The sequence below is a fragment of the Pseudophryne corroboree genome, chromosome 1 (assembly GCF_028390025.1).
Source record: "Pseudophryne corroboree isolate aPseCor3 chromosome 1, aPseCor3.hap2, whole genome shotgun sequence".
NCBI lineage: Eukaryota > Metazoa > Chordata > Amphibia > Anura > Myobatrachidae > Pseudophryne > Pseudophryne corroboree.
This window is the reverse complement of record NC_086444.1, coordinates 138,745,300-138,770,905: the sequence shown is the minus strand read 5'-3', so window position 1 is coordinate 138,770,905 and position 25,606 is coordinate 138,745,300. Positions and strand designations below refer to the sequence as shown.

The 25,606-nt window shown below is 44.4% G+C and overlaps 1 protein-coding gene across 6 annotated transcripts in view; it reads right to left on the bottom strand.

Moving 5' to 3' along the window:
• Positions 1-1,808: 1,808 nt before the first annotated feature.
• Positions 1,809-25,606, bottom strand: part of LOC135057294 (trafficking protein particle complex subunit 13) — a 69,032-nt gene continuing 45,234 nt past the window's right edge. For 2 of the 6 annotated variants that reach the window (XM_063963185.1, XM_063963204.1), the window contains 10 exons: positions 25,009-25,093; positions 24,288-24,415; positions 23,059-23,131; positions 22,033-22,077; positions 21,029-21,046; positions 6,683-6,816; positions 5,369-5,567; positions 4,481-4,581; positions 3,177-3,327; positions 1,809-2,126 (listed from right to left, as the gene is read on the bottom strand). In XM_063963185.1, coding sequence (XP_063819255.1) covers positions 2,019-2,126; positions 3,177-3,327; positions 4,481-4,581; positions 5,369-5,567; positions 6,683-6,816; positions 21,029-21,046; positions 22,033-22,077; positions 23,059-23,131; positions 24,288-24,415; positions 25,009-25,093 — 1,042 coding nt within the window. In that variant the 3' untranslated portion in view covers positions 1,809-2,018. Of the gene's footprint in view, positions 2,127-3,176; positions 3,328-4,480; positions 4,582-5,333; positions 5,568-6,682; positions 6,817-21,028; positions 21,047-22,032; positions 22,078-23,058; positions 23,132-24,287; positions 24,416-25,008; positions 25,094-25,606 lie in introns of those variants that run through there. The other 4 variants (XM_063963190.1, XM_063963196.1, XM_063963193.1 and 1 more) reach the window with 4 other exon arrangements.

Here is a 25,606-nt window from a genome sequence, read left to right as displayed (position 1 = left end):
AAAGTGCCCATGTCTCCTGCGGTGCCCGTCTATCCCCATGGTCCTTACGGAGTCCCCAGCATCCTCTAGGACGCAAGAGAAACAAAGCAAACTTTAGTTTCACAGACATTGTCACCTGGGATCAGTAAGAGATACCGCCGGACAGAATCCCAACAGGGGGGCGAGCGCAACGCAGCCCCTTGCGGGCACACTAATTTATTCTCCTTCTATGGGTGTTGTGGATACCCACAGAGGGAGTATATGTCGGGATTCCATCCGGCGGGATCTTGACTGCATCCCTGTCACCCATATGTACAGTGACATTGCTATTATGTCTCTCATTGTTCTTTTATACTGTTTTGTTAATGCTTGTATAATGAGCTTTTGCATGCAAGTGCATTATCTTATGTTCTGCACTAGTGGAATGACCTACAAACAGTTTTTTCCTTCTATATTTTCTAGTAGTGTAAATACAATCAACGTGTATTAAGGCCCATACACACTAAACGATATTTGTGAACGATTTCCATTGAGCTTCCAGCCATACATGATGAAAGATATTGTGCATATACACTGAACTATTTTTCAAACAATATTGCTAGCATTGTCTGGGACACTAATGGTGGCTAATTTAAATAATGAGCTAGCATTAGAGTGGCTATGATGAATATCGTTGATTGTGCACACACTGAACAATACACACTTTTACATGAATATAGGCAAAATTGAGATGCAATTTCAGACAAAACCCTAGCTGACGACAGGCGGGGGCGCTCATCGTTCACTGCATACACACTGGACTATATTGTTAACTATAGAACTCAAAGCCCAAAAGGAGCGATATAGTTCACAATATCTTCTAGTGTGTATGGGCCTTTAAGATAAACCAAATGTAAAAAAAATTATTTTCGGTTATGTTTTTATTTTCTCCTGTTAATTCAGTTGAATGTAATAAACCTGGTCTTCCAAGTAAATCATTATTCTGTAGTGCCACAAAGTAGATGCTGAGACACTGCATTGTGTAGTTTGTATAATAAGAGCTACAACCTATATTTGCAATGGCCACCAATGTTTTGTTTTTTTGTGAACTAAACACTGTTGTCATTAGGAGACAAGTTCTAGGGAACCTAACGAGGAGTCATTATAAGATAATTTTCAGGGCAATAGAAAGTAGTATCAGATGTTAATTACAATTTATTTCTACAACTGTTCTATATAAATTTATACAGCAAAGTTAGAAATTATACAAATAATCAGTCTTCTGTAAAACATTCTGTATATTTATTTACAAATAAAACTGCATACTTTATTTATGAAGCAATATGTATTTTCATTTAAATAGAAGGGAAAAAAAAAAAGTTTTAATGTTCAGAAAATAAAATAATTGGTCCATCACAGGCATTACTAATTAGTCAGATTTTAAGGATTCACGGTGAACAGGTGAAATCATTACATTGGACTATTGCATCTAAAGCTGGCCACACAGCGAAAGATTATCCATCCAAACATATAAATAGTTGGTTGGAACTAAAATCTAGTTTTGTATGTGAGCAAGTGGTAGATTGTAAACAAAAAAAAGACTGTCCTACACATTGGTAAACTCCACTAGAATATCTCCTGTTACAGGTGAAATAAGTGATGACGACGCTGCAGGCTGTATTTATCTGAAAATCATAAAATTAACAAGAACAAAAATGGTCCCTAAAATATCAGCTTGACATGTCCGGTAGAGGGAGATGCTTTCACATTACCATATTACCATATAACCATTATATAAGTAAATAGTGCAACGTATTACATTTTTGAGGTGGGAATTAAGGTTAGACAGGTTACATATCAACATATTTACACTTTATTTTTCTGAAATGAGATAAAATACAATGTTTAAAAACCATTCAATTTAAAAATACACAGGCTCACATGAATGGAAATTTATGAAATAATACATCACGCTAAAAGTTCTGTATGAACAGATATAATTTGTTGGAGTTGTGTGGGTCCAGGCAGAAAATCCAGGGATCTTAAAACCATTAGCTGAATCAACTTTCAAGATGGTTTTTTGAAGATACGACACAGACCTGGGCAATATCATCGTACTCATACGTTCTCTTCAAAAATGTGTCCGTCAGCCTTAATCCAGAAACACTCTTGATGAAGAGGAGAGACAGAAGGGCAATGTAAGTGGCCAAAGTGATTAAGTATGGGTCAAATGCAATGGTTTTACTTCTGATAAATGTGTCCTCCATTAACAAACATCCTGCCAGTCTCTCTCTGGAGATTCTATAAACGTATTTGAAATCCACAATGTTAAAACATTTTTTTAGAAAATCACCGGAAATTAGAAAAGGACACTTTATAATACAAATTAAACAATGTATCTAATTACATAAAAGCAAATAGGCTATTTTCTCACATGCACATCATAAAACACGAATTAAAAAGGTAAAACTCATCCTTGTTTCTGTAAAGCATAAATCTGGTCTGAACCAACCAATGCCAAAAGATATTTGAGATGATCAGGTGAAGTCTGAGCTGGGAATGGTGCCCGGGTGTAGGAATGACATCTGCGGTTCATGGGTTACAGGACTTTGCTAAACTACCTACACATTCAATATTTTTGGTCATCCTGACAATTAGAGACTATTTTTCTGCTAGTGGAAGGCCCGGATATTGGCAGCACACACAGATTTTTTTTTCTTTGAATCTAATTTTCTGCCACACCACACTGAGTTTGCCTATATCTGCCCACAAGGAGGATGAGGTAATCCTGATAACCCATAGGATATATGGGCAAATTATTGAGAATAACACGCTGTGCAATATCGGGACCTTTTGGCTCATTTATCTTACTCGTTATCTTATAACAAGGCTGACGGGTGTTTTTGGATAGTTTTATCTGTGTTTGGCCAAAAAGCTTAATCAGAATGAAAACAAAATGTATACATTTTGTCATTAAATACAGCCAAAAAGTTTTTGGGACATTTATGAAACCCGATGCCTAGGGGAAGTGTGCTGTAGCTAATTGCAGCAATTCAAATTGTATTTCTCATTGTGTGAGCAGTAAGACGATCACAGCTCCAGACTGCTAAAATTTAGCATCTTTTCCCATTCACCATTTTTCCCTAAAGGCCTCCCATTGATTTGAATGCATCTGAATAACTACATATATATTTTAATATACCTGATGGGACACTCACCTGCAGCCCCTGCACAGATGACAGCAGGGTGAGCGTTAGAAAAAGGGACGAGCTGGGGTGCAGCTTGCCAAGCTGCCTTCCGGATACGCAGCACCAGTGAATGGCATTTGTGTTACACATTTCAAGGATCAAATCCATTGTCCTTTCACTGCTAGAGAGAAAGAAAGACAATGCTTCACTATCCTGGGTCTGCCCTGATACTTGCTATGGTGAGAGGCCCAGTGCGGTATATATTACCAGCGGGTGTGGTTCATCAAATCGACAGTGTCTAGGTCGACCACTATAGGTCGACAGTCACGAGGTCGACAGGGTTTCAAGGTCGACATGAGGATTTTTTGTTTTGTTTTGGTGTAGTTTTCTTCGTAGAGTGACCGGGATCCCAAATTAGTGCACCGCGTCCCCTCGCATGGCTCGCGGCTCCAGGCATGGTGCCTTCGCTTCGCTCGGCACACTTTACCGTTCCAATCGTAGTCCACGTGGATCGTTAAGTATGAAAAAATTCAAAAAAAAAAAAAAAAAAAAAAAAAGTGAAAAACTCATGTCGACCTTTAGACCTGTCGACCTAGAAACCCTGTCGACCTTCCATCCATGTCGACCTAAACATTGTCGACCTCCTAGACACTGTCGATCTTCAGACCGGATCCCATTACCAGCATGCAATCATAATCTGCTGCAAATGACATGACAAGGAACAAATGGAGAGGAACACCCAGACAGATGCAACGATCTGCACATTATTGCAGATATATAAAGCTGGGCTGCCTTTTGGTGGATAATAAGCCTATGTACATTAAAGAGGCTTCTGATATACAGTATCTACTTGGTTCATAAATAGGTCAGTACAGCTGTACAATGTGTAGAGAACAAGCCGTATGAGCGCACTCTTCCCTATCACTACCATATAACATAGCAGGGTACCACTACAGCTGTGAGGTTTATTATATAATCACTTTATTACAACATAAGGTGCAACTCTCTGAGCTGCAGAAAACGTGACTGCTTCTTTTATGCAGTACTCTGGAAAGCCCAATACAGTAACACATTTTGAACAGTTTCCTGCAGGCGTGTGTGTGCAACATGTATGAGATTAGCTGCCTGCAGGTAGGTGTATGTGAGTGAGGTGATACTACCGGCAGCAGTGAGTTTACCTGCACACAAATATAGGATCATGAAACAAAGGTGTGATTGACTGATGGTAGGTAGGTATGTGTACAACAGAGGTGAGATTACCTGCAGGTAGGTAGGTATGTGTACAACAGAGGTGAGATTACCTGCAGGTAAGTAGGTGTCTGAGGTCAGATTACCTGCAGTTAGTGATTTTACACGTGATATCAAATGGTTCTTCCAGATTGACAGTATCTGGAATAGTCTCTAGAGATAGCCTTACATCCCCATATCCTGGTGCCTGAAAAAAAAAAATCACAGAAATAAGAAATAAAGTGTTTATTTTTATATATACACCCAAGCAGGGATATTTGAAACCCAGAAAGAAAGTGTTACTGTTTATGCACATACATCAGATTAATTATTGCTATATAATTGAAAAATTAGCATTATTATAGTGCAGAAGGGATCATTTCCTGTGTACAGATACTGACAAAGCAGAATTTTATATTTATAATCTATACATTTCTTCATCAGAGGGAAGAGATGGATAGCAGTGAGTAGGTTATGCATCACCCACAAGAATCAGGGCGCTACGCCTTATAGATGGCCTAGCCCAAGTTAAGTAGTTCTCGAGACTGGCTTATTGCGGACATACTGTACTGACAAATGTAATAGGTACTATGCGCAATGCAGTACACATCCATGCGGTATATCTATAGTAGCCCATACATCACATATTTTAATAGGCATCCTTATGGGGTAGAGAACTAAAAAGAGCAAATTAGAGTAGATGAAGTATTGCATTGCCGACATTGCAGCACGGCCCAAACATTACCACTCATTCAAGTTGACCCCGTTGTGTCTTTAGCAGAATATTTAAGAGAACACAAAATAACTGGTTTTAACCACTAGATATTTCACAGGATTTATTACTAGGTAAATACTGTATATGATTTTTTTTTTCACTCCCAAGAGATTTATAGAACGTAGATAGAAGTAATTATTTAGCAGATTCAAACATCACAGCCCTGCAAATCACAGGAGGATTACGTCAGAGCCTGGTAGTCTCTCTGCTCGTGCGGTACCATTCTCTGTAGCTGGCTGGTCTGTAGTCTTCCTCTCTCCCCCAGGTTTGTTTTCCACACTATGTCCAGTTTTCCGATCACTGTGACCCCCTTGATAACACCAGCTTTTTCAGCAAATTCTGGCTTGGGCTTCAAGCAGTATAAGTACTGTCGCGTGTCCATGGGCTGTAGATAAGTCTTTGTTCCAAATGTAGACAACCTACATTGCAGAGATTCTGGATTAGTAAGAAGTAATGTCATTCCGGAAGAGCTTTCATTATGGATGACAGGTGCATTTATGCATTCTTCAGAGGAACCAGTAAAACAGTTTGGGGTAGAGTCAATTAGCGGCGATATGCCAACAAGTATCCTGCAATCTTCGGTTATGCGCCTACTACGACAGTCTGAACATTACATTTCCTGCACACATCTTTGCACTAGTGGAACTAGCAGCAATGTTGCTGGCCGTGGCATGCAGTCCTGTAATTGCACATCGCGGCCGAGCCACTAACCCAATCATTCCATTTGAATTTCAAATGATAGACTATACTACTGCAAGTATCAGGAGCTGGTGGTGGACAATTAAGGGCCACCTACAGCCCCTTCTTACTAGCAAAGATCCCTCTTCAGTTCTTTTTGTAGCTATTCTAAGGACAACAAGAAACAGGGCCATTAGCATAGTGTATGTAGCCAGGAAAGTGGACTGCAAAGTCATTATTGCTGATTGACATAGGATAATCCACCTTTATAAAGCATTAGATGACATTACACTGTAAGATCCAAGCACCAGTGTACCATAACTATGCAGCCCAAATATAAGATCCAGGGCCATCTGTGTGGCCCCTGAACAAATGAATAATGATCTGTGGTCTATATATGTAATATGATCATTAAGGCCAGAAAATATGGACCTAGGACAAATGCATCTCCAGATGTCTGGGTTCAGTATGATTGACCGGGCAGTCACAATACTGAAGCCGGCATCCCGATCAGTGATATCACAACAGGGGCAAGGTAATTATGTTACCCCCCATCTCTCCTACCGCCTAATCCTCCCTTCCCGCAGCCTAACCCTAACTCTACCACGCAGTGCCTAAACATAACGTCTCCCCGGTGGTCACTAACCCCAACACCCCCTCCACGCAGCCTAACCCTACCCCCCCCCCCCTCTTCCGCAGCCTAACCATAACCCTCTGTGTGGCACCTAAACCTACCTCCCCAATCTGCCGGCTATAATCTGACTGCCAGGATCCCTACAGCTGGCATCTTATCCGCATGCCAGATGATTATATCTGTGCTTTACATACCCTTACACATTTAAGAGAGATCCCTTACCCTTCACCGTCCTTGACTACACTGTTCAGCTCGGTCACATTGTACATCATGGACGGCTCTAAGGACACCTTCTCCATAAACATCGGGGAGGTGGTGATGTTCTGGATCTGAGCTTCCAGGAACACTTCATCTGTCTATAAAGCCACACAGCTGGTTAGAGGCAAGCTCCGGGCACAGGGGAAGGAAGACACAATGCACTTTATATCATTGTTATTGAGTATGATTAGTGTCATGCCTGGAAATCAAAGTTGTCACAATTAATGGACGTTCCAACCGGCATCCCAAACGTTAGAATCAGAAGCAAAGTTAGTTAAATGGTAAATTGGAGCAAACAATGGATGTGGGAGAGGTTCAGATGAATACGTTAAAGAGTAACTTCTTCTGCTTTCTAGAACTTATTAAAACCCCCATTATTTACAGACCACTAAACCTTAAATACAAGTTGTTTCGTAAAACAAAGCCAAATAATAACAATTCTATAATAACAATACAAACACACACCCATCCGCTTGTGAAGCGTGCCTTGTGTGTGTTTTCAAACTGCATATGTTCTGGAATTGTGTACACATCTCTACCTGTGACTGGGCTGTGATGAGGTGTTCACATGGCCAAAATTAAGGAAGGCAGGGTGAGACACCCACAGGCTATGCAGAGTTTGGTAGAAGCGTACCTACACTGTTCTCAGAAGTATATTTTACACCAAGCACAGACTGGTACAAGACTGCACTCATGATGAGGACACATTAATCTAAGTGTATGTTCAATCTCATATGGGCAAATATATGCATTTACTTCCATGTACTAGTGCAGGAGCTCATGTTCGCATGCAGCCTTCAGGTCCACAGTGTTTGTATGCACCTTTATAAATGTCCCTGTCCAGGTGCTGTTACACACTATAGGCCTAATTCAGCATGGATCACAAAAGCAAAATCTTTCTTTAATGGGCAAAGCCATGTCCGCTGCAGGTGGGGTAAATCTAACATGTGCAGAGAGAGTTAGATTTGGGTGGGGTGTGTTCAAACTGAAATCTAAATTGCAGTGTAAAAATAAAGCAGCCAGTATTTACCCTGCACAGAAACAAAATAACCCACCCAAATCTAAGTCAGAGTTTCCAGTGCAGACAAGCTTACTTCCATGATTTGGGGAAGGCTAACGCATTTTCAAGACGAGGCACAAATAAAGGTATCAAGAAAGATAATTTTCAAGGACTCCTTCCAACTGATTAAGGTGCTGAAGCCCTATGAGCTAAGGAAACAGCCCAATGTGATGTTCATATGAAAAGAGGGTGAAGATTTTGGAGGCTTGACAAATGAATGGTTTTCCATGCTTTCACAGGAACTTCTTAATCCAAACTACGGTTTCATGGACTATACCAGCGAAAGCAACTCTCTCTTAATATCAATCCAGCATCAGCTGTGATCCCTGGGCACCTGCCTGTCTTTACATTTATGGGCCGCTTTATTGCAATTGCACTATTCCAGGCAAATACTTAGCCAAAGGTTTCTCACCGCCTTTCTATAATAGGATGCTGGGAAAGCCATTCACCATTTCAGACCTGGAGGCTATTGACCCTGCGTTCTACAGGTCTCTTACATGGCTCAGGGACAATAGTAGCAAGGATTGTGACTATGAGATGTCCTTCTCTGTCAGCACGGACACACTAGGTAGTGTCACATCCCATGCCTATGGAGACAACATTCAGGGTACAGAGGCCAACAAGAGAGAATACACTGACCTGTTGGTTGAGTGGCTGTTTTCCCAGAGTGGACCATCAGCTTTCCTGGAGGGGTTTAATAGTGTTTCCCCCCCTGCAGTGGCTGAACTCCTTTGAGGAGAAAGCATTCGTTAATGCTTTGTGGTGTGCAAGAACTGGACATAGCAAACTGGCAGAAGAACAAAGTGTAAGTGGGTTATACCCCGAGCAGCAAACAACTCATTTGGTTCTGGAAGCTTGTCCAGAAGAACAACAATCCGAACCAGCTGCAGTTTGTGACTGGCACCAGCAGCTTACCTCTGGGCAGCTTTGCAGAACTGACAGGAAGATACAGTTGTCAGAAATTCTGCATTGTCAAGAGACGAGACAAACATAAATCTGCCATTAGCCCATACATGCTCCAATAGCCTGATTCTGGACCCTTTACAAGTCCTATAGGAAGATGAAGATGTGTTTCGCATTAAAGGAGACAGGTTTTGGATTTCAGTGAGGAACATGGAACACTTGTGGCTTCTGTATCACCCGAACCGCCTTTTAAACCACCTGGGCTTTTGTACCACATGAGCTGACTTCTGTACCCCTTTACTCTTGTGTATATACATATGTATATTTGAGGTAGATACACAGTCTACCTTAACTAGCAACCCACCTACCTGCTGTTAGGCGTTTTTAAATTAGAATGGGTCCTTGCATTTTGCGGTCCACATATAAGAATGGGCACTATGATAGATAGGACCTGGATACATTTATATAATGTCAGTATTAGGGAAGTTAGGGACCCACCTGATGAGGTCACCATGATGAGGTAGGCTCACATTTTTTGGCCAAAAATATGCTAAGAACCTCAGTTTTACTCCATGCTAAATTGTAGATCTTATTATAATTGTTCTGATTCCCAGTGTTTTTAGTGCTTGAAGTATTGCCCTGAATTTCCTTTTCATCAACAGGTACACCGAACTACCATTACTCCCATCAGATGCAAATGAAATAGGATTGTATTACATAGCTGTATTGTACAGGTACACCGAATTACCATTACTCCCATCGGATGCAAATGAAATAGGATTGTATTGCCTTGCTGTGTTGTATTGCATAGGTACACTGGACTACCATTACTCCCATCGGATGCAAGTGAAAATAGGATTTTGGTACCTACCGGTAAATCCTTTTCTTGTAGTCCGTAGAGGATGCTGGGGTCCACATTAGTACCATGGGGTATAGATGGGTCCACCAGGAGCCATTGGCACTTTAAGAGTTTGAGAGTGTGGGCTGGCTCCTCCCTCTATGCCCCTCCTACCAGACTCAGTCTAGAAACTGTGCCCGAGGAGACGACATACTTCGAGAGAAGGATTATACACAGATAGTGATGAGATTCATACCAGCTCACACATACAAGGCACGTCAAGCCAATTAGCTTGAACTACTCAGCAACAGCTGAAACATTACTTACCAAGTAACAATGCAGTACTCAACTAAAACAAAGTTGTACTGAACCAAGTACCATTTGCAGGAAAACGAAGCGCTGGGCGGGCGCCCAGCATCCTTTACGTACTATGAGAAAAGGATTTACCGGTAGGTACCAAAATCCTATTTTCTCTTACATCCTAGAGGATGCTGGGGTCCACATTAGTACCATGGGGATTTACCAAAGCTCCCAGAATGGGAGGGAGCGCGCGTAGGCTCCTGTAGAACTGATTGGCCTCTGATGATCTGAAGTTCAGTCAAAGTATCGAACTTGTAAAACTTTGCAAATGTGTTAGACCCAGACCAAGTTGCAGCTCGGCAGGATGTCCCCACCTTACGAGTAGAGTGGGCCTTAACAGGTCCTGCCGTAGAATAAGCGTGCTGGATAGTGAACCTAATCCCGAGAGAAATAGTCTGCTTAGAAGCAGGACACCCGATTTTCTTAGGATCATATAGGACAAATAGAGTCCGACTTTCTGTGACGAGAAGTTCTCTTCACCTATATCTTCAGAGCCCTTACGACATCCAAGGACTTTGATGTAATTGAGGAGTCGGCCACTGGCACCACAATAGGGTGGTTGATACGAAAAGCAGACCCAACCTTCGGAAGGAACTGCTGACGTGTCCGCAGCTCAGCTCTATCTTCATGGAAGATCAAGTAAGGGCTTTTACAGGATAAAGCCCCCAGCTCGGACACACGCCTAGCAGAAGCTAAGGCCAACAATGTGACTGCCTTCCATGTAAGAAATTTGACCTCTACCTCCTGTAGAGGCACAAACCAATCCGACTGGAGGAACTGCAACATCACGTTAAGGTCCCAAGGCGCTGTAGGCGGTACAAAGGGAGGTTGAATATGCAGAACTCCCTTCAAAAAAGGTCTGAACCTCAGGGAGGGCAGCCAATTGTTTCTGAAAGAAAATGGATAGGGCAGAAATCTGGACCTTCACAGATCCTAACCTCAGGCCCATATCCACACCTGCTTGCAGAAAAAGGAGAAAACGTCCGAGTTGAAACTCCACCGTAGGAAACTTGGATTCACACCAAGAGACATATTTCTTCCAAATACGATGGTAATGTTTAGACATTACCCCTTTCCTAGCCTGTATGAGGGTAGGTATGACCTTCTTCGGAATGCCCTTTCGAGCAAGTATCAGGCGCTCAACTTCCATGTCGTCAAATGTAGCCGCGGTAAGTCTTGATAGGCGAATGGCCCCTGCTGCAGCAGGTCCTCCCGAAGAGGAAGAGGCCTCGGCTTTTCTTGCAGTTGATCCAGAAGGTCCGCGTACAAAGTCCTTCTTGGCCAGTCTGGGGCAATGAGGATCGCTTGAACCCTTGTTCTCCTTATGAGCTTTAGGATTCTTGGGATGAGTGGGAGTGGTGGAAACACGTACACTGACTGGAACACCCACGGAGACACCAGGGCGTCCACTGCCTGTGGGTCCCTCGACCAAGAACGCCAAAGCTTCTTGTTGAGACGAGAGGCCATCATGTCTATTTGGGGTAATCCCCAAAAGGTCTGTTATTTCCTTGAACACCTCCGGATGGAGACCCCACTCCCCTGGATGGAGATAGTGTCTGCTGAGGAAGTCTGCTTCCCAGTTGTCTACTCCCGGAATGAAGATGGCTGACAACGCCAACGCGTGTTTTTCTGTCCAGGAGGAGTATTCTTGTCACCTCTGACATTGCCGCTCTGCTCTTCGTTCCGCCCTGTCGGTTTATGTAAGCCACTGTTACGTTGTCCGACTGCACTTGAATGGCCAGATTTCTTAGAAGAGGGGCCGCCTGAAGAAGACCGTTGTAGACGGCTCTTAGTTCCAGGAAGTTGATGGGCAGGCCGGCTTCCAGGCTTGACCACCGACCTTGGAAGGTTACTCCTTGAGTGACTGCTCCCCAGCCCCGAAGGCTCGCATCCGTGGTTAGAAGGACCCAATCCTGAATTCCGAACCTGCGGCCCTCCAGAAGGTGAGGTAATGGTTACCACCAGAGGAGCGAAATCCTGGCCCTCGGTGACAGACGAATTCTCTGGTGCATGTGGAGAGGAGATCCCGACCACTTGTCCAGAAGATCCAGTTGGAAGGTCCGAGCGTGGAACCTCCCGTACTGGAGAGCCTCCTAAGAGGCCACCATCTTTCCCAACAGGCGAATGCATTGATGAACAGACACCCGGGCTGGCTTCAGGACATCCCGGACCATAGTTTGTATCACCAAAGCCTTTTCCTGCAGAAGAAACACCTTCTGCACTTTTGTGTCCAGGATCATTCCCAGAATGGACAACCTCTGGGTTGGTTCCAAATGTGACTTTGGAAGGTTCAGAATCCAACCCTGACTCTTGAGGAGGCGTGTTGTGAGAACAATGGACTGCAGCAGCTTCTCCTTGGACAATGCCTTTATCAGCAGATTGTCCAGATATGGAGAACCATAATTTCTGCCATCACCTTGGTAAACACCCTCGGTGCTGTGGAGAGACCAAATGGCAGGGCTTGGAACTGGAAATGACAGTCCAGCAATGCGAAACGGAGATAAGCCTGATGCGGCAGCCATATCGGAATGTGGAGGTACGCATCCTTGATATCCAGTGATACCAGGAATTCCCCCTCTTCCAGACCTGATATCACCGCCCTGAGAGACTCCATCTTGAATTTGAACTACTTTAGAAAGGGGTTCAATAATTTTAAGTTCAGAATGGGCCTGAACGAACCATCCGGTTTCGGTACCACGAAAAGGTTTGAATAGTAACTTGTGGCCTGCGCAGGAGGACGAACTGGCACAATGACCTGTGCCACCACCAGCTTTTGGACAGCTTCTTGTAGTACAGTGCTGGTAAGCCTGATTTGAAAAAATGATGAGGAGGGAAACTTTGAAATTCCAGCCTGCATCCCTGGGATACAATAGCTATCACCCAGGGATCCAGGCCCCACCGGCACCACTTCCAGGCCGCGCGGTCCACCGTCATGCGGAGGACTTTGGCGTACCTGAAGCAGGCTTTTATTCCTGGGAAACTGCAGCGGCAGGTTTCTTGGACTTAACCCGACCTCCCCTAAAGAAAAGTATTGGACGGTCTGGCCTTTCTAGGCTTGTTAAGCCATAAGGACTGTGTTGCAGATGAAGAAAATGATTTCTTCGGAGCAGGTGCTGCTGAGGGAAGAAACGGAGACTTACCTGCTGTAGCCGTGGATATCAATGCGTCTAGAGCTTCTCCAAAGAGAGCCTGACCTGTATAGGGTAGGGACTCCACACTTTTTCTGGATTACGTGTCGGACGACCACTGGCCCAACCACAGTCCCTGACGAGCTGAAACAGACATGGAAGATATTCCTGCGGGATGCAGTCACTTTACCTCCAATCATAATCCCGACGGACTATATACCGACACCCATTGACCGATGGTCGAAATCCCGACAAGGTCTAAATACCGACACGGACTAAATACCGACATGTAAAATACCGACAAGGTCTAAATACCGACATGTAAAATGCCGACAGGTCGAAATACCGACACAAGTTTTTCATGATTTTTTTCATTAAAACCGACTTGTTCATACTTTACCGTCCCAGTGGACCTGGAGGGGGAATATAATAGTGTGCCGAGCGCAGCGAGGCACCGTGCCCGAAGCATGGCGAGCGCAGCGAGCCATGCGAGGGGACGCGGTACACTTTATATGGTGTCCATGTTGATTTATGTCGACATACACACAAAAAAACATAAAAAAATGCATGTCGGTATTTCGACCTGTCGGTATTTAGACCTTGTCGGTATTTTACATGTCGGTATTTAGTCCGTGTCGGTATTTAGACCTTGTCGGGATTTCGACCATCGGTCAATGGGTGTCGGTATATAGACCGTCGGGATTATGATTGGCGGGATTTCATACCGATCCCATTCCTGCAGCCATGGAACCCAGGGCTTTCATGGATTCTACCATAAAACCTGCAGAATCATGTATGCTACGTAAAAATAATGCAACATCATCCTTATCCATCGTATCCAAATCCTCAAGTAAGGTAGCCGACCACTTTACTATAGCCTTTGCAATCCATGCACTAGCAATAGTGGGAAGTAATATGGCCCCTGAAGCAGTGTACATTGATTTAAGTGGGTTATCAATTTTTCGATCAGCCGTCTCCTTTAAGGCAGTAGATCCTGGAACAGGCAAAACCACCTTCTTTGAGAGTCTGGACACAGATGCGTCAACAATCAGCGGGTTTTCCCATTTGTTTTCTATCCTCCTCAGGGAAAGGAAACGCCACCTGTACCCTTATAGGGACCTGGAATTTTTGCTCAGGGTTTTCCCATGCTTTCTCAAATATAGCATTTAATTCCCTTGACGCAGGGAAGGTTAGCGAGGCTTTTTTATTTTCAGTGAAAAAGGCCTCCTCAACCTGCTCAGGTGTGGTATCATTAACATTCAACACATACCTGATAGCCTCCATCATCAACTGCACCCCCTTTGCAATAGATGCAGACCCCCGCAAAACACATCCCCATCACCGCCTGTGGTATCAGAATCGGTATCTGTCGTCTTGTGTGACATGCACAAGCGCACGCTTATGGGGGTATACAGCGGAGCATCCTGAGGTACCAGAATCGGGCCATACTGCCATAGAGCTCTGTAATACCTGGGTTGCAGATTCATTACTTGCAACCCTGTCAGAGATCGGAGAAATACAAGATTTGGTAGAGGAAAACCACTCAGGCTTTCTTGCTGGTATCTGTGCTAAACCAGTGCTATCCTGATTACATGGAATGGGATCATCCTGGGAGGACAAATCCTCTGCAGCATATGACACAGTGTCCCTGGACATAGCTAAAGGAGACCACCAAACACACACACACACACACACACACACACAGGTGAGGGCAGACATAATTCCCCCCCCCCCCAAAGAATGGCAAAGAGAGGGACTGAGATTGGAGCCATCCCACACAAAGCGCTTTTACTAAAGGGAGACCCCTTGTCAGCGCTGACTGTGCACCTTAATAGGACACACAGTCGTATTACAGCCTCCCCCCTCCCTTCTACAACCCCCTGGAACCGTTTACAGAAAGCTGGAGTTGCTGTGGAGGGACCCGATTCTCCTTCTCAGCGCTGTGCAGGCAGGAAAATGGCGCTGAAACGCTGCTGGGTCCGCTCTGAGGAGAAGCTCTGCCCCCTTAAAGGCGCTGTCTTCCCGCTCTTCATGGATTATACTGGCCTGAGGAATTAGTGCTGGCTGAGATCCGGGGACCCCGACAGGCTTCTGGACCAGTGTAGGGTGTCGCGCTGGTTCAGGGCGCCGCACCATGTACCGCTGAGCCATCCCTGGAGCGCAATTAATACTGCGCTCCTACCCTGTGCCGCCATCTTCACATCGACCCCCCGGCTTGCTAGGGGGGGGGTCGGTGTCTCACTCGCCACCAATTCTTCCGCTCTGCAAGGGGGTGGCGGCATGCTGCTGGGGCAAGCGGTCCCCTGTGGCGGAGAACGATCAGACCCCTCTGGAGCTCAGTGTCCAGTCAGCGGAGACAGTGGCTCAGACCCCGCAGGGTGGACATTGCTCCCCCCCTCAGTCCCTCGCTGCAAGCAGGCTGTTGCCAGCAGCCTCCCTGTAAAATAATAAACTCTAAAAAAAACATTTACCAGGAAAACTCAGGAGAGCTCCCCTAGCTGTGACCGGCTCCTCCGGGCACATTTTCTAAACTGAGTCTGGTAGAGGGGCATAGAGGAAGGAGCCAGCCCACACTCTCAAACTCTTAAAGTGCCAATGGCTCCTGGTGGACCCTTCTATACCCCATGGTACTAATGTGGACCCCAGCATCCTCTAGGACGTAAGAGAAATTCCATTATTTGCATAATTACAGATTTATTAGGCAAGCACAGCGGGTGGAACTTGTCTTTGCTATTACCCAATCAAAAACTGGGAAAGGAAACAGCATCTGTGGTTTTAGTGGGGATAACAAATACAGTAGTGCTTATGAAGGAAAGGACTGAACTAGGGAGGCCAATCCCAGGCCGTTTTTTCAATCCCGGGATTCGGGATTGAAAAACGGTCAATCCTGGGATCCCGGGATTGCAGTAGGGACCAGCGAAGGTTGTAGGGAGCAGTGCTGGAGGGAGGTTGTAGGTAGCGGTGCAGGAGGGAGGTTGTAGGTAGCGGTGCGGGAGGGAGGGTGTAGGTAGCGGTGCGGGACGGAGGGTGTAGGTAGCGGCGCGGGAGGGAGGGTGTAAGTAATAACACTTACTATTAGGCGGGCGGCCGCCAGGGACACACTGAACGCGACGGCATTTCAAATGAAGCGGCGGCATTTCAAATGAAGCGCCGGCCGCCAGCCAACCATAGCTGGCGGACCGGCAGCCAATCAGGGAAGCGGCCGCAGCAGTGGCTCCCGATTGGCTGCCGCTGCTGCGGCGGCAGCTTCCCTGATTGGCTGGAAGCCGGCGCTATATTTGAAGTGCGGCCCGTTCAGCTTGTCCATGGCTGCCGCGGCCGCCCGCCTAATAGTAAGTGTTATTACTTACACCCACCCTCCCGCACATGCGCACTGTAATCCCTTGAATCCCGGCATTTTTGGGCCCAAATCCCGGGATCCCGCCGATCCCGGGATTGGTCTCCCTAGACTGAACTACTGGAATAGCAACTGTGGCCAATAATCTAATAGATCTAGTGCATTATGCATATAGCATACCACCCAACCTATGGGAGGTGGGATGTAAATGGACACGTCGCAATGGCAGAGGGACTGACACTGCATCATGCCCCCGTTTCCATCACTTCCCGGGCTGTTTTTTATCTGCATGGGACACTGCGGCCCACAGGCGGCACGGCAGGACAGTGCCTAAAAAAAATAAAAAAAATAATCAAGATTGTCCCCCTCCAAAGAGGGATGGTTGGTGGTGGTTCCAGAGGTGGGGCTGCAGCACAGTCCAAAATTCAAATAGGGGAGCCACACCAACTGCCAGTGAGTCAGTTTGGGATGACAATTAGTGGCAGTTGGTGTGACTCCCCTATATGAACTTTGGACTGTGCTGCAGTCCCAACTCTGAAGCCGCCACTGGTTGGGGGTATGAAACAGAGAGGCTCGTGTAGACACGGATGCTATTTTGCGGGGAAAAACGCAGAGATAACATATGTCCCAAAACAAAATGCAGTGATCATTAGCCAGGCCTGCACAATTACTGAGGAACAGCAGTAACAGAGTGGAAGTAGGTTCTCACACCTATGAGAAGCTAGGTGCTGCACATCTGTGGAGCCATGAGATACTCAGTACAGTAGGCTGCATGGGGCTGTGCATGCGCAGTAACATTCTCCGCTGTCATCTTGGTACAGGTGCTGGACAGGCTTCACTACAGGAGATAGGAGGAGACCGCACTCCTCTACAACATGCAGAGCTGGGGCACTAGTTTACCAGCTGTCCTATACTTGCTTAAATAGCTATTCATAACCATACAGTATATCACTCCATTACGGCATCCTGGCTTACTTAGAAAGCACTACTGATAGGAGCCACACATGTATACTGTGCAGGTTTTGACCTCTATTAATCACACACAGTTTAACAGTATGGGAAGTATATCTTGTGAAATATTCCTATAGAGACATACAATGTGCTGGCCAAGGGGTGTGGCCTTCAATGTGAACGTCCATTGGTCATGTCTGGTAACAGGGGACAGCTGTCACTGCAGTGCACCCGGGTTATCAGTCTATTGCAGGCCCCATCTACTACCTCCACATCACTAGATTACTGTCTAAGGAGGAGAAGCCGACTCAGTATGCAAGGTCAACTTACTACTAAGGTCCCTATGTAAGATCAACAGTTATGGGGGAGAAGTGGTATCAGGGCATGTTATGTGCAAAGATACCGCTTCTCCTCCATGCATGACTCTGGGTGTGTGTTACTATCGTACTGCTATCTGTGAGATAGCACACCGATATGCAGGGCAATGTATGAATGTCTGCTGCCTCCGGGCTGCATAGGAGATCTTGCACATGCCCAGTGAACCAGCCGGGGCAGACACACATGGCATCAACATTAGACTGACGCAGGGTGGGTGTGTGTGTTGGGGGGGGGGGGGGGGAAGAGAGACAGTGAGTAGGGCTGGCAGCAATCGCCGGAGTGGGGGAAGAATTATCACTCGCCCACTTCAGGATCTAAGATGTTAATACATCTCAGGGCTGCCCCTTACCGCTTCACCGCGTAGAGAGGCAAAGGGAGGGAGGGCCATACTGGAACGATATGTGCCGGTTTTATACATCTGCCCCTGAAAGAGAAATGGTGTGCTTCCACCTGCAATTTCATGAAGGTTTCAATTCTCTGTTCAGTAATAGAATTTCTTTTATAAAACCAGGTTCCAACAGCCCAAGACTAACACTCGTCTTGCCTGAATTTGTGGTTACAGATATACCAGCAAAGATTAACCTTCATATCCAGATAATACCCTGTCATTTAACATGTACAACAATGCATCAGCCAATGTTGTTTGCATCCAGTAGGAATGTATGAAATGGTATCCGGACCCCAGGTCGACACCAAAAAGGTCGACATGAGTTTTTTACATTTCTTTTTAATTTTTTGAACTTTTTGATACTTTACGATCCACGTGAACTACAATTGGGAATGGTAACCTGTAGCGAGCGCAGCGGTAGCGGAGCGAGGCACCTTGCCCGAAGCATGGTGAGCGAACGTGGTGCACTAATTGGGGTTCCTGGTTACTCTACGAAGTAAACGATACACAGAAAGAAAAAAGGAAAAAACTCATGTCGTCCTTTTGTCCATGTCGACATAAGGTGTGTCCCATACCCGTATGAAACTGATAACTAGGGAACATTCCTCGTGAGCCGTGCGGTCTTCATCAATGTGAATCCTGAGCTGCTGCAAAGCAAACAGACTTCGTAACGGTTTCAAAAACTTTTCCAAATGCATGCCTTTCCAGCTCATTCTGAGCACAGTGGGGGACAATGGGTTAAAAGAGGTTGACACTATATACTCCAGGATATCCTGTTTTGGGCAGACGGTGCAGCTACCTCTGAATGTGCTCAGCGTACCAGAAGAGATGGAAACCGAGAACCAAAATTATTGTTTTTATGTTAAATCCTTTTCTCTGGGTCTAATGGATGAACACCCTAACCCGTTACACTTTGGTTTGTGTGAATTCTCCTTGTTAAAATACCACCGCATATACATACGGAGACTATACGCAATAAGGAAAGGTAAGCGCTACCATCGGTCCTGTGTCATGCCAACAGTAAAGCATCCTGAGACCATTCATGTGGGGTTGCTTCTTAATCAAGGGAGTGGGCTCACTCACAAATCTGCCTAAGAACACAGCCATGAATATGGAATGGTACCAAAACATCCTCCAAGAGCAACTTCTCCCAGCCATCCAAGAACAGTTTGGTGATGAACAATGCCTTTTCCAACATGATGGAGCAACTTGCCTTAAGGCAAAAGGGATAACTAAGTGGCTCGGAGAACAAAACATCAAAATTTTGGGTCAATGGCCAGGAAACTCCACAGACCTTAATCCCATTGACAACTTGTGGTCAACCCTCAAGAGGCGGATGGACAAACAAAAACCAACTCCAAGTATTGATTAGGCAAGCATGGGCAGCTGTCAGTATGTGGCCCAGAATTTGATTGACAGCATGCCTGGGCGAATTGCAGAGGTCTTGAAAAAGAAGGGTCAGCACTGCAAATATTGACTTTTTGCATAAACTTCATGTAATTGTTAATAAAAGCCTTTAAAATGCTTGTAATTTTACTTCAGTATGCCATATTAACATCTAACAAAAGGTCTAAAAACACTGAAGCAGCAAACTTTATGAAACCCAATACTTTCTCAAAACTTTTGGCCATGGCTGTACTACACTACTGCACATGGTGGAAAACTGGTATGCATCTGTGCAAGGTATGTCCGACCACTAGAGAATATTCCAGTGCAACACATTACAAGGAGTTCCAGACCTAGGAGTATATAACTGTATACCAATCATGCCAAGTAAGGCAGACAGCAAGACTTACTTGGCACTGATGATAGCGACCAATTGTGGAGTAGAAGATTGTGGGTAATTTACTGGTAATGTAGTATGTTATGCTGTACGTGGCTGGGTAGGAGTTGCAAGGTTAAGTTGTACAGTACATGTAACAAAAGAGGTCCCAAATGCAGCCACACCCACATAATATTATGCACACCATTAATAATAAATAACACAACTCACAATAAGAAGGGGGAGGGGAGATACATTTAAAGCCTGAAAGGATATTGTATAAATGCATTTGTGTTTGTTATTATAAATGGTCTGTTATTATAAATTGCTCTGTTCTACTTATAACTTCTAGTTCAGATTTTGTGGCCAATTAGGAGCAGCTATCAAACAGAACATTGAGAAAGGACTACAGAGAAGTTAAAGGGGGAACTATAATAAAGTTTGCCTATTATTTAACACAAAATAATATATCAGTTAGTCTTAAATATTGCCGGCAGGATAATTAAACTAAGATTCCAGCTTACAGAAATCCCTGTTACGATTGTGACAAAATGATGTTGAGGTTGTTATTTAAAGACGTGGACACTAGAGGAATGTCTAATATCTGCAACTAGATGAATGATTATTGCAATATACTGTTCCTCTCCCATACATCCAATGCTTTTATTATTGCTGAACCATGTTCTGCATACAGGTAAATATAAATGATGCGGTTCTTAGCGGAAAGTGAAAGGCTTAGCGGAGTCTCAGAAAGTGAAGTTATAATAAGCAGCAGCACAGAAGAGCAGGATCACCAACAAAATATTTAGGTGCGACAGATTCCGAAAGATCAAAGCCGCAACGCTGTACGAGAATCTGAGACGTTCCAATTCCTTAACACTGGGAGGGAAAGCTGCCCAGGGTTCCGTAATGCCAATTTTAATACCAGTCCACAGTGTAAAGGTGGCATTGCTGGTGGAAGTAATGAAGGGTGTCTTTAACTGTACTCCATAAATGACACAGGATCAGAGTAACGTGAAACATCACTACACCAAGATGGATTTAGTAGTATGTACACAGATATATGTATGGAGGTAAAATATTTGGTTGTGATCATACTTTTCCATTGTGCAACAATTTCAGAATGAAATTAATCTGTTAACAGGCAGAAATGTAAAAAAAAAATGTAAAAAGCTCTTAAATAAAATTATGGAAAAAAAAATTACCACAGAACTGAGGTCACTCTAATGGGGGGAAAAATAAATAAAAAAAAAAAAACACAAATTAGAGAAAGAAATGAGGGTTAAATGTTAAAAATAGGAATACTAAAACAAAATACACATTAAACTGCTGCCTAACATAGCATTAGTATAAGCTATAGTACGACCTCTCTCTATAACTAAACACCAAACCTGATTGGCTTGAAAGGAGTGGTGTCCATCTGTACAGAATAACCACCGCATTACATTTCTCCAGAACAAAAGTAAAGTAGCAGTGACGGCTCAGGTGGCATTGTCATGTGACTGGGGGAGTGTCAGGGTTAGCCAATCACATGCAATGTACACCCAAGGCATCAATCCCCCTCAGCGTTATGTCTGACAGCTGGACAACCTCCTCTAACCTCAGCGTGATGCTGAAACAAAACACACACTATGACCTGAACCATTCAAATTAGTAGCTCACCCATCACCACATGTACACAAAAACAAACGTGTTGCCGTTATTTAGTGGTTTACATACCCCTGCTGCAAGAGAAGGACGTGGCTACTCTATTAGTAAAGACAAGCATGCATGTGGCTTACAGCAGTACAACACGAGATGCACTGGATACATACACGCTACCTAATAACCATATAGTGGGAGATGTAATCTGAATGACTGTACTGTAGTCTGACGTGACATTAGATGTAACCTAACAGTCATTTCACCAGGTACTTAATAGACCTCAGAGGACCTTAATGTATGTTTGTTTAAAAATACAGAATTATCTGCAGCTGTAATTACTACTTCTTCAATTCTGCAATAACCCTCATAAATACATGGTAAATTCAAAGCACAGTCAAATTAAGACCAATTAAGTCACACACAAATATCCCTCGTTACATTTGACACTGCTGGTGTTACAGTGGATACCTAGCTCACCTTTGCAATGTAGCATCGCATAATTGTTATACATACTAATATTTATGTAGCAATGGAATCATTAGACTCTGGGCTAAACAGGACTTACCTCTGCATTATAGAACTTTGTCTTGACATCAAGAGGTTTAAGAACCTGTGTCAAAACAGAAGGGACATTATATAGTGCCATGTCCTCCATCTGATGACAGGAGACAGCACTTTCCAGGTCTGCAAGATCTGCTCCTGTCCAACCTGCCGCCCGCTCCCCAAATGCACCCAGTAATTTCTGTCTTACTGCTATACAGAGGAAAATCTCACAGCCTGTTGTTGTAGGAAACACATTCCACAGCACAGAGAGGAATATTGCATGGTGCTGCTAATTACTGGAACAGTTTCCAGACTGCTCCACAAACAACACAGGCTTCAACTAAAAACAACAATATTCTGCTAAAACCTCAGTATTCAGATGTGGGATTAAATCATTACAACATGACTCTCCCCTTCCCAGAGATGAAGATGATAGCTCGGGGTAGGCGATTAACACAAATGATGTCATTCTGGTAGTGGAACAGTGGTTTTCGAGGCAATCACAGGACTTCCATAATGATGGTTTGCGACAGAAATATGTGGCTGTGCAGGGCGACTACATGGGGAAGATCTAAGATCAACATACCACATTTAACTCTGTATTTCATTTTGTTTATGCTGATAACTGAACATTAGGACACCACCTCGTATAGGGGCACCCCCTCGTATAGGGGCACAGGTGGTTTTCTTTTTCTTTGCAGGAAGCGGGGAGAAGGGAAATTGTTGGTCACAACCCTAAGTGCACTCTCAGGTGGTGTATGATACCTAGTATTTAGCAGGTATATATACACACACGTGATAAAAGGTAAGAGCGCTTGTACATGGGGTAGGCAACACTAGATCGCTGTCTCTGCCATTACTAGTACAGCAGGCAAAAGTGTGGAAATCATGTTTAGCCTAAATTAGTAATAAAAGCCTCTGAATAAGACATTACTTTGCCTCTGACAATTTCCGGTTGTGAAGGGATTATTACTTAAGTAATATGTCCTGTTTCATTTTTTAAACTGCGCTTGAAACCTTACAGAACAGGACGGGACATGGAGCTTACCTGGAATTTGAAGAACTTCCTAAAGTACATTTTCTCCCCAGTCTGGGTGGTGTAACTTACAGCACACACTAATCTGAAACACAGTAACACAAAAAGTGCATTCAGGCATCTGTGGTAACAGGATAATTGGTGTAGTATAGAAGATCTACAATGTCTAGGTCGACAAAAAAAAAAAGTTGACAACTTTTTGGGGGCGTCGTTTTCACCATCAGAGCGCAGGGAACCCCAATTAGTGTACAGCCTCCCCTTGCACAGCTCTCTATGCTGCTGCGCTTGGCACAGGTTACTATTCCCAATCATAGTCCACATAAATGATAAAGTATGAAAAAGGTGTAAAAATAAATTAATGCGAAAAAACAACACACACCTTTAAAAGCTGTGTCAATATATGTTCACCATACATGTGTTGACTTTTTGTACCTGTTGGCCTTTTTCAGAGTCATATTATGCATGTCGACCTAGACACAATCTGTCTAAACATTAGAACCCCAGGCTAACATGGTACAGTGTACCCCGTGTTAACAAAACCGTACTAGCAAAAGGACATGGTTTGGTTACGGTGGGTAATACCTCGGATTCTACACAATTACCTACAGAACAGTTTTCATAGATGTCCACCAATTGTGATTAATACATCAGCTGTGCTAAACAAGTATACGCCGATCACAAAGAAGCTATGTACACAAGCATTCTGCCATTTGCCAACAACAGCCAGATGGTGTGATTGCCAGAGGCATCACAAGGGGGCTGCCGGCCCACCCAGGTGTAACCCTTCCAGGGGCTGACACGAAAATGCTGGCTCCTCGGCAGTGACCGGGAGCCGGATACTGCAGTGTGACATTATCCTGCAGAGCCCAGCTCCTGTCAGTGAGAAAGAGTCATGAGTGCAGACACTAGTCTCAGAGGGCAGCCCAGCATCTCCGTCCAATAGTGATATAACTAAGGGTGGGGGGCTTTCCGCAAGGCCATACCCCCATATTGATGCAAACAGGGGCTCTGCGAGGCCACACCCCCTACTTGGGAAGACAAGCCCCCTTATTGGCCACACACAGGGTGGTTCTAGACCGCACCAGGTGTCACCACCACTGGTGGTCGCCCTAATTACACAGTAAAAGGAATCTTACACTTCGTATGTGAAAGTGACCAAACCCCTTCCCAGATACAATAGTTTTATATAAAATGTATTTTATTCATTTTTGGACCCCTTTATGGAAAAAAACACCACTCACATGTGTGTGCCTATTTCTTTCACTTCATGATGAATGACGTCATCTATACAACTGTCTGATTTCAGTTCAGCCACCACAGCCGTGGATGCAGATAGGTTCAGCCGCTGGGAGCTTGTCTGGAGATCTGCCTGTAGATGGTAAGGAATTGATAAATCCACAAACACTATCTGCACAGTGCTAGATTCTGGCTGCTCTAACCATGATCAGCAATAGCGGCATTTACTATTTATAAACTAAAACACCCTAGAGCTTTAAAGTACATTCTACATTTAAAAAGGGAAACACTTTAACTTCATGTAAACAGCTTTAGGGTTTTTTTGAAGCTGAATCCGAAAAGATGTGCAAAGATATACATTGCTTCCTAGCTAGCAATATCCATAGACTAATTACTTTCCCCTTTTTTACGTAAATATAAAAGGTTTATAGATAGCACATGTAAGTTTTACTGGTGGGTCTTGAGCGGAATTCGGCAACAACATGCTATTGGTGCAAACGAACGAATCAAGTTAAAGATCCATATGAAAACGGTGAAAATAAAGAAACATAAAACAAACACATTAATATCAGAATCTCTGCAAATCTAGGAGGAACACTGCCAAGCTTTCTTCTTTATGGCTATGGGAACGACATAAAGCAGACTGCAACACAAAACAATCAGAAACAAGTCGGGTCAGCCTGTCCTGCTGCAGCACAAGCACAGCCGTCACTGAAACAAACCTACCTTGACTTGTATATCTTTAACTATTTGATTGCTGTCATTATGAACACTTATGTAGCTTGAAAAGGTTTCACCCAGAAAGATATTTCTGTAGGTTGAAGAAGAGACATTGCATAGAATGTAAACAATAGCACTCTACAAATACTGTAACACACACACACACAGAGAGAGAGAGAGAGAGAGAGAGAGAGAGAGAGAGAGAGAGAGAGAGAGAGAGAGAGAGAGAGAGAGAGAGAGAGAGAGAGAGAGAGAGAGAGAGAGAGAGAGAGAGAGAGATTCAAGTAAAATAAGTACTGCATTTGAAAGCTACCACCATGTGATCTCCAATAACCTGCCACCACGTTGTCTGGCTGCATTTGCACTATTTTGCAGCGTCTCTATTAGGGAACCACTATCCTCCGACAAGCACTTGTAATAGCCACAGCCATATCTATAATGGGTGCAGGGCCGGCCCAACGCGGGCTACGCAGCCGCGTTGAGCACCAGGCAGTAGAGGGCGCTGCTGCAGACAGTGAGTCACAGTGACTTCACTCTCTATAGCAGCGGTTGCCAGCAAGTGGCTCGATCCGCTCCCGGCAACCGCTGCCCGGCACGCACAGAC